The 13949-nt window shown below is 41.5% G+C and overlaps 1 protein-coding gene across 3 annotated transcripts in view; it reads right to left on the minus strand.

Moving 5' to 3' along the window:
• The window catches only part of Dlish (Dachs ligand with SH3s), a 117150-nt gene that overhangs the window by 58070 nt on the left and 45131 nt on the right, over positions 1-13949 (minus strand). For 2 of the 3 annotated variants that reach the window (XM_068351021.1, XM_068351020.1), the window contains exons 7-9: positions 13512-13705; positions 13149-13347; positions 3154-5289 (exon numbers count right to left, since the gene is read on the minus strand). In XM_068351021.1, the coding sequence (XP_068207122.1) occupies positions 13183-13347; positions 13512-13705 (359 nt within the window). In that variant the 3' untranslated portion in view covers positions 3154-5289; positions 13149-13182. Of the gene's footprint in view, positions 1-3153; positions 5290-13148; positions 13348-13511; positions 13706-13949 lie in introns of those variants that run through there. The other variant, XR_011040093.1, reaches the window with a different exon arrangement.

The raw sequence follows: 13949 nt of genomic DNA on the forward strand, positions 1-13949 counted from the left end.
AAATTGGTCTACGCTACTACTCGACGGTCCCTCGGAAGAGACCGAATGAGTAGGAACTTCGGAGGAGGGTTGGGAGACAGAAGAAGAGGCCTTGGGTTTTTCCCCCTTTGAAGGAACCTTCGAAGGAGAAATACCCTGCTTAGACTTCTTCTGCCGTCGCCCAAACCTCTCCCACTGGGAGGCAGATCACTCCCTACACTTATTACCAAAATCCCACCATTGACTTCTGCATGTGGGACAAAGAGTGTGTGGCTCGGTGTACACCGCCAACATGAATGTTCTACAGGGCCGGCTGGAGATTCCAGGGCAGGTGCGCATGGTTGCAAAGTCAACACGCAAACACACACTAGAAAAAGAGAAAGCAAAAAAAAAGAAAAGAAAAATGGCAGTCCAAAAAAATGCGAAGGATGAAGAGCAGAAACGTCCATTCATCACCCGAGCCAAAAGTAAAGTGAGCTAAATCACAGGTCTGTGTGTGGGAGCGGTAGCAAGCTACCCCTCCTTACCCCCCGCAAACTAGCGTTGTGGGTAGTTAACCCTCGCTAAACTTTAATGGCTCGTCATTTCCGCTTCGCCGAAAGTAATAGCCCTGATAAATAGCGTTGTTTGTATTCCAGTTACGGAACAAACTAATAAATGGAATACTATGGAACACTTTTACTGAACTTCAGAAATTTAAAAATTACTGTTAGAATTAAATGCTAATCTTGTACTTATGTGATGGATGGTATAGTCTAATATCTAAATGCAGAGGATGGTTAGAATTATGAAAAATCTAATGCAATACGCACAATAATGAGGGGCCAGCATTCAAATGGTTAAGTGAATCCCATCCAATACTTTAATTAGTATCTTTAAAAGGGTTAACAATATCAAAATGATCTTTTGACAATTTATTTTATCAAACAACATATATCGGATGTATATACATAAAAAATTTAAAAACATGACAATGGTAAAATACACATGACTGAACTAACTACAACACTATTAACTAGTATTACTGTACAATGATGAATGTGATGAAAAAAACAATGTGAGCAAAGCTACTTAATAAAATAAATATTAGAGCATTTACATTCTTCATAAATAACAATCGCAGTCAATCACAATAACACATATCACATTACTGCACTCAGTTGTCATAACTTACTTCAAGAAATATTGACGACAATTCTTTTTTAGCGTTGTTTAAACCTTATGTTAAATCTCCAGAAGGAACAACACCATTGCAATAGAACAGTATTACCTCAATGATCAATTTTTTTCTATTGCCCAACAACTATAAAAGCAAGTTATAAAGCTTTCAATCCATTCACAAATTTATTCATAACGCAAAAATGCTAACTGGACAATGAAACAGACGATCGAGCTTTCTAATTTACAAATCTCATCTAATAAGAATCCAAAAACTAGGAGTACTGAACATTCAAGAGGTTGATTCTCACTCTAGTTCTACTAAACTATATTTTAACTGTTTTCTGACAAACATTTCATCATTTCCACAAAAACTTGTCACATTTCATAAATCACCATGCAAATCTCTGTACCATAGGCCTAACAGAAACTCACAACAAAAGACTAACATTTGCTAAATTTCAATAACTCCTCTTTCTATTCTAAACATTTCCTTTGATCTTAATTACAGTATTTTTCTCTATAAAAGATAAATTTTTAGACAAAATTAATGGAAGACAAGGTGTACCAGCAACTTACAATAAGCTGTCCCTGTAAATGCTAGAGAAGACATACTACTGTGAGTATGTTAGCATTCAGAGAGGAATATAATACTTTAACAGACAGAGATGGAAAATAAAATCCATTCTCATAGAAAGGGATTCTAATGATTATAAAACAGAGAATTCAAAATTACAACAGCCATTTCTGCAAATAATGAATGCCAACATACAGCAATTTTGTAAATCACTGAAATTAAAACTTTGAGGTACCCTTGCACCTTTCAAAGATCATTTCACAGACAATGAATGAATGATTTAAATTTGTTTGGCATCCTTTCACAGACAAAGTCACTATAAATTTCACATCCGAGTTGTCAAGTACTGTATCGATAAGTACCAAATGTTTATTCAAAAGCTTCATGATGTTTCTGAAAAATATGTTTATCCACATCTCACGTAAAAACTTTAGTTATAAGAAAAATTACTAAACCACTGTATACAAATACAGCATCCAAATATCAGTTTTCTCAAGTAAATTACTCATCTATTTGTTTGCTTGGTGAAAAACAATATTCAAAGGTTCTCTCTTATCATTATTCCAAGATTTCCATCAATCATGTCAATTAAATTTGGAATAGTTCTAGACTAGCATGACTGAACAGTACACACTTTTGACTGTTCTCTGCTTCAAATATCTCGGGTAAATTTCCTGTTTCACATCCTCCAACAATCTTTCTTACATATTTTGTACATGGCACTTTTGATTCAAGAATGATATGCAATCATCATTTCCTTTTTTCTTATTTAAAGGTTCTTATGGGCACAAGAAATGTGGGATATGTCTTCACTCTGTTGCACAGGGATATGTCTTCACTCTGTTGCACAATGTCACAGTAGCAGATGACGACTAGAAAGATAGAGCTACGGGCATTGTAAGGTTGTGATTTTACCAGAGATCTATCCAGTCATGAGCAGGACTAGAACTCAGAGCTTACATATCTTTACTCATAAACAATTTCACTAAGCCACTACAATCCTAGAAGCAAGTTTTGTGACAACTACTGTTATAGTATAATTGCTTCCAACTTCATCACCTGCTCTTTCAATCAATTAACCAGTCATGTGAGAGGCAAGATTTTTGGCTAATAGATCTAAAGACTATTTTATTATTTTGAAACAATGGGTTTTGGTAAATGGGTATCATCTCTACCAGTTTTTTAACAACACAAAGTAAACCGTACTAAATGTTCCTTGCAACATTCATTCGTTTCCTAATTGCACTGCTTGGTTTTTATTATTTTCATCCATTTCTTTTGGTAACATCTCTCTGTATAACTTCTATACCACTTACTCCAAAATTTCCCTATTTATGAAAGATGAAGTCTACTTGATAAAGACCTTTAAATGTAACTCATTATCATGTTCATTACTATAGTTTCTTTCGTATAATGGAAAAAACTATTTTTCTTTTAACACATATCACCCACTGGTAACAGCAAGAAGTAGACATATGCAATCCGCACTCTTGAACTGTTATCACTTCTGCATTCCTTAAAGCCAACTACAATTCAAAGTTATATACTCCACCAAGGTGGATGCATCGCACATTACAAAACCATTTCAACCACGGGAGCATAACTTCTCACCTTTATTTCAGTCTGATGGCCACACAGCAATATCCCGCTATGATACACAAAGCCATTCTCTCTATGATAGTCACCATACTTGATTTCATATTTTTACGTAAGTTGTTACTATACGGTTGCACAAAAAGTTGTTTATCATTTAACTTTATGTCACTTCAAACCAAATTTAATGGGACTCTCAAATTCCTATAAAACATTAGTCATAGGTCTGAGAATACTTAATGTCTCATTTAATATGCTGTATAGACTTCTGTACTGGAATTCTTTGATTCATTTCACTTTTCACTTGGTTCTAGAATGCGCTAAAAAAAACTCATACCTGTCATTTTAGAAGTATCTATACAAAGGCTGAGACCTTCATAGCTTCAGTAAACAATTCTTACAGCTTTTAGAATTTCTAATTTTTGCCCATAATCCAAAAATCTTCCTGAAAGATTGTCTTGTCACTTGACAATTTCCATTCAATTTCTACAAGTCACTTTCCATAAGAAGCACCTTTTCAATACTTATGCAGATTACTAGACATACACACAATACTGCAATAGCGGTAAACATTTCATGACAATCTTTTTCCCCAAACAGCCAGTAAAAACTACTGGGGTACTACTTATAGAATACTTTACACAAGGCACCGAAAAAGGATTCAATGAACTTGGCAGTATTCATCAGGAACTAGCTACACATCTTTCCCTTTTCCTCTTTCCTGTCTCACCATTTAGCTGTAATACATTTTAAACTCTATCTTATTCCAATTTCCTACCATCATTCCTAACACATTTTAGGAAATTAATTTGTCTGGGTGAATAATTAACAACAGAAATAAAACTGAGGAACTCAATGGTTCTATTATTAGATCAATTAACTGTTATTCTATGTCAGTCACTGAAATTATTTTCAGCATAACCAACCACAATAAGAACAAAAAACCTGCCTTTATACATTGAAGTAAAGATTCCACGATAAACCACATAACATAGAACTTCATGATAGCAAACTGTGTAATAATATAGAAATTTGAGATGGCAAATTGTGCAAAGAGCTTTTGCAAAATGTGGTTCAGCAAAAAAGTGGTCAGTCTTCCAATATCATCAATGAAATAAGTTACAACATGCCCATTACTAGCTACACAAATTCATATTCCGGAAATATAAAAGAAACTTAAATAAGGGGGCTAAGGTTTTCACAGGGGCATAATGGAACCAAGTTAGACTTCATTTTAGAAAGCATCTGAGGCAAACACCATTACTGAAGGACTCTAGTTTTGCAGCTGTGCAACATTTCAAAATATACACACAAAATCTCAACCATTTGGTCAACACTACTTACGAACATAATGTAATTTTCTGCTATACAAATCTAAAATAGTACAGTCCTCAGTGCCTCCAAATAGTCAACATGGCACTGGAATATTTTTGTAAAGTTCATAATACGAAAATAGGTACTGTACATGATCAAATTAATGGGTTACACTATAACAAAGACTACATACAACCTTATAAAGCAATATACACATACTCCAGCACAATCAACCACTTGATGCATAGTGAATATTTGGCACTTGGTGGGAATTCTGCTAATAAATTAATAGTCACTAAGATGAAAAACAACAAACACTACAAAAATAAAATCTACAAACAACCTACAAAACTGAAACAACAACAATCACTTACAGAGCATAGCTACAAAATATACCAGTGACATGGACAACAGAAACAAGTACAGTACAGTATTACTACACAGTAAATTCTAAGCATACTGATATTCTATGAAACATAGTCTTCATACAAAATCTAGATAATGTACCTTAAAATATATCACTGTCGTGCAACAACTTAAGGCCAAGAATATCAGGCACTTCGGGATGTCAATACTGTGCATGTTCATCTGGGGAGCAATCATCTCTTGACGACACGCACCATAACATCCACGCATTGCACATGACTATAAGAAGCAATCTAGTCTACCTGAAAACAAAAGAAAATTTTTTTAAAAAATAAATATAAAAAGCAAACCAGAAAAACATAGCTTTATAAAAAAAGGGACAGAAATAAAGCATCCTAATAGACATTGCAAAAAATACCTACTGTATAAATCACTGCATCATCAATTGAAAATGGTCTAAACTAATTTAAAATCTTAAAGGTTAAACATGTCACGTTTCAGTTCCAATTTCATGTGAAGCAATATTTCTCATAATTTCAAATGGTAACAAAAGCAACAGAAGGATGTAGACCAGAAATCAGTCAAAGCCAAGCTAAGAACACACTCAGAGTCAGAAACTCGCAATGGAGACTTCAATGCATCAATAAACATGAAAGATACATGCTCCCAAGTAATGATTTATCTAAAAGCTATGAAATTTTGAAGGTCCTGTGCAAGTGAAATTTATCAAATTGTGTCCCTTTTCTTTACCATTCCCACAGGTATTCCTGTGCTTCAGTGACTTCCTTTTCCCTTCAAGGATAGGTCTTTCCTTCTCTGAGAAAGAACTGGCACGCACTGCCTCTATTTCTCCCAGAAAGAAAAGTTGAACATTTAGGAAAGTCTCGGGGTTTTGGCTGTGGTACAGCACTGCTCCTTCGAAATTGTTCAAAGTCTTGGTTGTCCTGTGCTTTGGTGACCCCTTATTCCTTTTCTTTGGGAAGGTAAGAGCACTAGGAAGGAATTGGTAATAGAAACAGGTGAACTAGAAAAACGAGATTAGGTTCGGATAGTATGGTTCTTGTTGTGTGGTTCCTGATTGAGTGGTTCTCGATCCTCTAGTTCCCAATTGCATGATTCCTCATTGTGGCTACTACTCACAATTCTCAATCAGGGCTGCTAATCTTATGGTTCCGATTGCGACATGCGACAGATCCCGTGGGAAATGATGATCATGGAGAACAAGCATGAGAAGACTTGTCTTGCTGGGAGAAAACACAATCTGAATGTTCTTGTGAAGACTAAACACAAAGGGAAAAAGCACATGGAAACCTTGGCCCTCAAGAATGTAAGAACAAGCAACGAAAAGGATCATACATTCCATTTTTACCGTTATCGTTTACTGAGAAAGCTGGAATGAAGCAGGTGCCCGAAGTTTTGTGACCTGAAAGTACACACTAAAGGGAGATCGGTCAAAGGTGTTCTCGTCACTCGGCTGGGAAAGAAGAAAAGAAAGATCACATATTGACTAGTCACACTGAGACTGCTCAAGCGGTGATGTAGCGTTTGGGCACTGGAGGTATATAGAATGTAACGCTTAAAGCTCATAAGCTCATACATGAGGAAGTTCATGTACATGACTACTCGTACTCATGGAAGTTCGTGTGCGTGGCTGTTCTTTTGTGAACAATCATGCATGTAAGTCCTTGTGCGTGCAGAAACCTTGTGTATACTGTCAGAAACTATATGCATGGCTACAATGTTTGTATGCATGAAAGACAGTACAGTCAGAGACCTTACTCGTAGAATTCTGTTGCTACTGAAATCCTTATGTGTGTACGCATTGAGTCCCTGTACGCATATGCGTGAAAGGGAGTACTGTATTTATGTAAAAGACCATACATAGAACCTATACCTGGAAAAGTCAGGAATATGGAGGCCATGTGCATGGAACTATATTGCTAGTGGAATCCTGAAGTTTACACGTAAAGCCCTTGCACGCTTATGCATAAGGGACAGTATGGTAAAAGACAGTAAGTAGAAACTGTGCACGTAGATGGAAATACATTACAAATCAGTTTGCATGAAGACCTTGCACATGGAGCGCAAATGTGTGTATTCCCATGGCATGTTGATTTCCTGTGCGAGTGGAATCTCATGGGGACTGCTTTTTGCCTTCAGGCTGACACAAGTAGCAGCAGCAGCAGCAGCAGCCCATACCAATGCTTCTTTTCATTAAAGGATAACTCTCAGCAGGTGACCATCACTTCTCACTCACCAAAGAGAGAGAAAGTGATACTCCAGGAAGGGAAAATGAAGGACAGAAACTTTCCACTAAACCAGCAGTTCACTCTTGGTAAAGCACTGCCTTTACCATATGGAAAGAAACAGTAGGAGTTATGTGTACAAAACTCTTATCAATCAGACTTCCTGGAATTCTTTGATGGCATCTTCTACTAATTCTTCTTCAAAATTTGCAATCAAAACTCATCTATGATGAGGCATGGGAGAAAGGAGAACTTCCTGGAGTTTGTCTTCTCCGGAGTCATGCAGGCTGAGGTCAATGCTCTTAAAGGCCCCAACAGCACAGCCAGGAGATACATCCTTAGAGTACAATGAAAGAAAGAATGGCGGAGCCCTACCCTTAAACTCAGCGACGGAAGGTCTCAATTGATGGAGCATCAGCAATATCCAAGGAAAACTAACTTCCTTAGGTTTACACTGTCATTGTATGACCATATATATGTTCCTGACCGATAGAACCATGTATATTAGATAATGACAGGTAGCAAAGAAAACTGTAACACAATTACAATTATCAGGAAACGCTGCATATTCTTGGGTTCTTCCATTAATATCCTTCAAACTCAACTATCTTCAAGACTATTAATTCAATCTGAAAGAAAAGCAAATATTAAAACACAGATGGGGATGCTGAAAATTACATCCGTACTCCCCACCGACCAAAGTCAAAGTGAAGCCACAAGATTTTTAGCTGGTGCTTTTCAGAATCTGACCATAGGCCTGCAGTCGTGTGGTACAGCATATGGGCCCACCACCCTTTTTTGGACCTATTTTAAAAGGGCATCAAGTCCGGGAAAGGACGAGAACGTTGACGCACTTAAGCTGATTCTCCTCTGCCATCAACCTTTTGAGATCCATCCTTTCTTCTGGTCTCATATGGACTAGAATGTCCAGGGAATTGATCACATAATTCCAGTTTCAGCTGCCACTGGAGAGATCGTATCCAGATGGCTCGTCTTTCAGCTTTGCCGAAAGTAATACCCCTATAAATAGTGTTGGTTTGGATATAGTGAAGGACAAAGAGGCTGCAAAGATCCTTTAGTGCTACCTACATTGCAAAAGGTTAGGTGCGCTGACAGCACATGTAGGAGATTATCAACACAACAGAACAAAAAGGCATCAGATAAATAGTAATAGATTTAACATAAAAACATTATGGCAGGCAAGCTCAACAAAAATAATCAAATCCTACAGTCCAAATATAAACTATCTCTTTGGCTACAAACATGAGGAAAGCTGATATTTTCTTCTACATTTATCATGTGTTACAACTTGAATAAAAATGACAAATTCGGAGATAATTTGTATTTTTCCTAACCATACAAACCTTAGCTATTTACATAGGGGTTTACTTTCGGCGTAGCTGAAATGACGAGCCATTAGATCTTAACGAGGGTTAAACTACCCCTAGCGCTAGTTAGCACGGGGGTAGGGGAGGGGTAGCTAGCTACCCCTCCCCCCCACACACTGGTGAGCTGCCTCACTTCACTTAGAGGTAGGACTTGTGTTGGGGGACAGGGCTGGCGGGCAAATGTGTGTAAATAACTAAGGTTTGTACGGTTAAGAAAAATACAAATTATCTCCGACTTTGTCATTTGTTCCGTAACCGAAATACAAACCACACTATTTACACAGGGTGACTTACCCTTAGGTAGGGTGGAAAGTCCCCAGCTTTACTGGCTTTGGCTTACCGGGGGACTCAGAATCCGAGTGAGCAGCACCCACTTCGCAAGTTTCTTGCTACGCAAAAAACGTGCGGCCTACATAAGTTGTGTGTGGAGAAATGAAGTGTGACTCGTCCTAGGAAGTTGACCTGAAGTCCTTTAGATGGAATTCTAGGCTAGGACGTCCCAATACCACCTCGTCAGGGTATGGGGATTGCGACAGTATTATTCTTGATACTAGGAACACAAGGAAGCATGGTTTACCTGCAGAGGTTTGAGGTCAGCTATGCAGAGAACCCAGGATGCTGCATTCCCCTAGAGAGGGGAGGATGAAGAAAGAAGTAAGGGCCAGACATACTCTTTCATTCACGCAGACTAAAACCGGGTAACAGTGCCCTTAACCTTCTGCTACTTGTCCATTAAGGAGCCTGAGGTTAGACTGGCTGTTGTGCAGCCACCACAGGGCCGATAGAAAAAGTATCGAGGCTCCTGTGGGTCACGTCCTGCAGGTAGTGGGCTGTGAAGGTCGTTTGACGCTTCCAGACCCCAGCTTGTAACACCTGCGTCACAGAGAAGTTTCTCTTGAAGGCCAGGGACGTAGCAATGCCCCTTGCATCATGTGCCCTAGGGCGACGTGATGGAGGACGGTCTGGATTCAAGGCATGATGAATGGTCCGTCGAATCCAGGCTGAGATGGTATTCTTAGTGACCCTCCTCTTCGTCCTTCCCGTGCTCACAAACAGAGCTTGCACGCGGGGACGGACTGCAGCTGTTCTCATCAGATAACGCCTCAGACTTCTTACCGGGCAAAGTAGCAGATGATCTGGGTTATCTGTTACGGAACGGAGACTCGTAACCCTGAAGGAGTCGAACCGTGGGTCCGGCACTCCAGGGTTCTGAGTCTTGGCAACAAACTCAGGGACGAACCTGAACGTTACCTCCCCCCATCCCCTTGAATGGGCGATGTCGTATGAGAGATCATGAAGTTCACTGACCCGCTGGGCCTAAGCCAGAGCGAGCAGGATTACCGTCTTCCAAGTCAGGTGTTGGTCAGAGCCCTGGCATAAAGGTTCGAACAGGGGCCTCTTCAGAGCACTGAGGACCTGAACCACGTTCCATGGAGGAGGTCTCACTTCCGACTGAGGGCAGGTAAGCTCGTAGCTGCGTATGAGTAACGAAAGTTTTAGCGAGGAGGAAATGTCTATTCCTTTCAGCCTGAAGGCTAGGCTTAAGGCTGAGCGATAGCCTTTCACCGCCGAGACCGAAAGGCGCATTTCCTCCCGCAAATACACGAGAAACTCCGCTATTGCTGGAATAGTGGCATCGAGGGGAGAGATACCCCTCCCACGACACCAACCACAGAAGACTCTCCACTTCGCCTGGTAGACCCCTGCGGATGACTTTCGCAGATGTCGAGACATCCTTTCAGCAACTTGTTGCGAAAAGCCTCTCTCAGGGAGGAGACGCTGGATAGTCTCCAGGCGTGAAGCCGAAGCGATGCTACGGCTTTGTGGAAGATGTTACAGTGTGATTGTCTGAGTAGCTCGTGTCCTGGGGGAAGCTCTCTCGGGAGTTCCGTCAGGAGCTGCAGAAGGTCCGGGAACCACTCTGCATGACGTCATAGCGGAGCTATTAAGGTCATTGACAGGTTGACCGATAGTCTGGTCTTGTTGAGCACCCTTCTCATCAGACAGAACGGTGGGAAGGCGTACACATCGATGTTGTCCCACCGTTGTTGGAAGGCATCCGGCCAGAGTGCCTTGGGGTCCAGGACTGGGGAGTGGTACAGGGGCAGCTTGAAATTTAAGGCTGACGCGAACAGGTCCACTGTCGGGGAACCCCACAAAGTCAGGACTTTGTTGGCTACTTGAGGATCCAAAGACCACTCGGTACTCGCTATCTGTGAAGCTCTGCTCAGATTGTCGGCGAGCACATTCCTTTTGCCAGGATTGAAGCGAGCTGATAGGTGTATCGAGCGGACTTCGGTCCATCTCAGTATCTCTACTGCAAGATGGGATAGCTGTCGTGAAGAGGTACCTCCCTGCTTGTTGATATAAGCCACTACTGTGTATTGTCGCTCATCACCACTACGGAGTGGCCCGCCAGGGTCTGTTGAAGCTGTTGAAGGGCCTGAAATACGGCCTTCATCTCTAGCAGGTTGATGTGGAGGTACTTTTCTGATTCTGACCATAGGCCTGAGGCCCTCTGGTTCAGAACGTGGAGAGTGCTGATGAGCAGGAGTGCGCTGGCGATCAGGAGAGCACTGGCAAGAAGAGTCTGTTGACTCATCCGCAGGAGAACGCTTGCGCGCAGGAGCGCGCTGACGAGCAGGAGAGCGCTGGCGAGCAGGTGAACGCTGGCGAGCAGGAGAGCGCTGGCGATCAAGAGAGCGCTGGCGAGCAGGAGAGAGCTGGCGAACAGGAGAGAGCTGGCGAGCAGGAGAGCGCTGGCGATCAGGAGAGCGCTGGCGAGAAGAGTCAGGTGACTCATCAGCAGGAAAGCGCTTGCGCGTAGGAGAGCGCTGGCGCTTGCGCATTACTCTAGGGCGCACAGGTGAAACCTGACACGAAAGGGACTTACTCACATTGTGGGATAAGTCCTTCTGCCCCGAATGGGACCGGTGCTTGAATGATCAAGGAAGATCTGGTAGGCGCAGGAGATCGCGAACGATCTACGGAGAGGTCCAGTGATGTCACTGCCACGGTCTGCTCCCAACGAGAAGAATCTTTTGCAGGTGACGACAAAGATGAAGACCCGAAGAGAAGGCGCCTCTTAACTCCCTTGTAAGGAGAAGGAAGGCATCGACGGCGAAGACGACCTCGAGGCAGGGTATCACCGTCATCGGTCCTCCGAAGAAGAGTCTCTGTCAGTGAACTCCCCCGGGGGGGAGGAACACCCGCAGGAGACACCGTTGGACCCAGCTTTCCCCTCGAAGGATGTTCGGAGGGGGAACCTGAGCCTTTAGCAACATCCGCAACAGCAGCAGCCGGGGTTTGACCTGACCCGTCGGACGCCTCTGCCACAACAACGTCGACAATAGCCAGAGGGTCTACCTCTGGTATTACCGGCGACTGTTGGACAGCTGCCCCCAACTGGATCAGATCAACAGGGTTTCCTTGGAGGGTGAGCCCTTAAGCCCCAAGGAAGCCCAAAGCTGAAAAAGATCATTGTTAGACATAGTTTGGTCATCAACAAAATCAACAAAATCAACAATGTCCTCCCCCGGAGGAGGAGGGGGAGCTGCCTCGCTATGGGAGGCAACACCCTCTCCCGAACCCTGAGATTGGGAAACAAAAGAATGACCTACGCTACCACTTGGCAGCCTCTCGCGAGACTGAACGAGTGGGAGCTTCGGAGGAGGTTCGGGCAACGGAAGAAGAGTCCTTGGAGCCTTCCTTCCTCAAGGAAGCCCCTGAGGGAGAACGGTCTCGCTTAGAACTCTTCTTACGTTGCCGGGCAAACCTCTCCCACTGGGAGGTAGGCCACTCCCTACATTCCATACAAACATATCACTTTCACACCGTTAACCTCGACACTGTGGGCAAAGGGTGTGAGGGTCTGTTTCGACCGCCGACATGAATGTTCCACAGGGGCACTTCCGCATAATGGGAAGAAAAGGTAGAGCCCAACTTCAAACACACAACTGTAAGAAAAAGAAAAACAGATTAAGGCTGCCAACAATGCGAGGACGAGACATACACGTCTGTACATCGTCCGAGCCAAAAGTGAAGTGAGGCAGCTCACCAGTGTGTGGGGGGGAAGGGTAGCTAGCTAGCTACCCCTCCCCTAACCCCTCCCCTAACCCCGTGCTAACTAGCGCGGGGGAAGTTTAACCCTTGTTAAAATCTAATGGCTCGTCATTTCAGCTACGCCGAAAGTAAACCCTTATGTAAATAGCGTGGTTTGTATTTCGATTACGGAACAAATATTATTTGGTTGATGAATCATAATTCAGATCTCAACATACAGCAACATACAGTACTATAAATTCTAATCTAATGTATCTTATCAAATGTTCCATCAAAATGAATTAGACTCCTTTGATATGTTCTACAAAAAAGAGACAAAACCAAAAATAACAAAATTATGACTAAAACCCAATGTTCATTTGCTTGCATGGTCATTATCAAATAAAGAATTATCTACTTCCATCTGCTAAACAAAAGTTATGACATTGGGATAAATTACTGAATCAATATTCTTACTATACTCACTTTTACTAAAATTAAATGACTGTACAATTTCATTCTAGAGAGAGGTCATGGCAGGGGGTCGGGCATAAGCCTTCGGTATGAAGCCGTATTTGCGAGTTTTGGGTGCATACGCCCACAACCAACCGTCAACGGTCTGGTTATTTAGGTCAGCATAAATCCAATCTCCACGCCGAACAGACAAATCATCAGGAGCTTGGGCCTGGTAATAAAATTTTAATTGAAATCAATGATACTACAGTATACAGTATGTACTAAAAATACAATATAAAGTACAAAACTGATATGGCAAACTAGGCATATATATTTCTATCCTACACAATTATACCCAAAATTGAATACATATTTTTAAATGTTTAGAAATACCTTGTAGTCGTAAAGCATGACTAATTCTGAACCATGGAACCGCAAATCGTCACTATTACCGGGGTTGCCATGATGCTGAGACCCACCATATCCTAGCTGATGACCACCCATACTACCGAGATTGCCATGTAATGACCCTCCCATGACTCCAACACCTCCTGCCCCAGTTGTAGCACCACCTTGCTCCAAGTGATCTGAAAAAAAAATAAAAAATAAAAATGTGATTACTGCTATTTATGAAACATATTCTGTGATACAACAACCAAAATACACATCCTACAATATTCATATTTTTCATTAAGTTAATACATATTGTATACTAATTTTCTTTAAAGTCATTCAATGGAAATTACTAATTATGATTTCAAACTTTTAACTATCCTTTTCCAGACAAGTAGTGGAGACTAAATAAAATATAATAAGCAAAAGGCACAGTGA

Source organism: Palaemon carinicauda, chromosome 27 (assembly GCF_036898095.1).
Source record: "Palaemon carinicauda isolate YSFRI2023 chromosome 27, ASM3689809v2, whole genome shotgun sequence".
Lineage (NCBI taxonomy): Eukaryota > Metazoa > Arthropoda > Malacostraca > Decapoda > Palaemonidae > Palaemon > Palaemon carinicauda.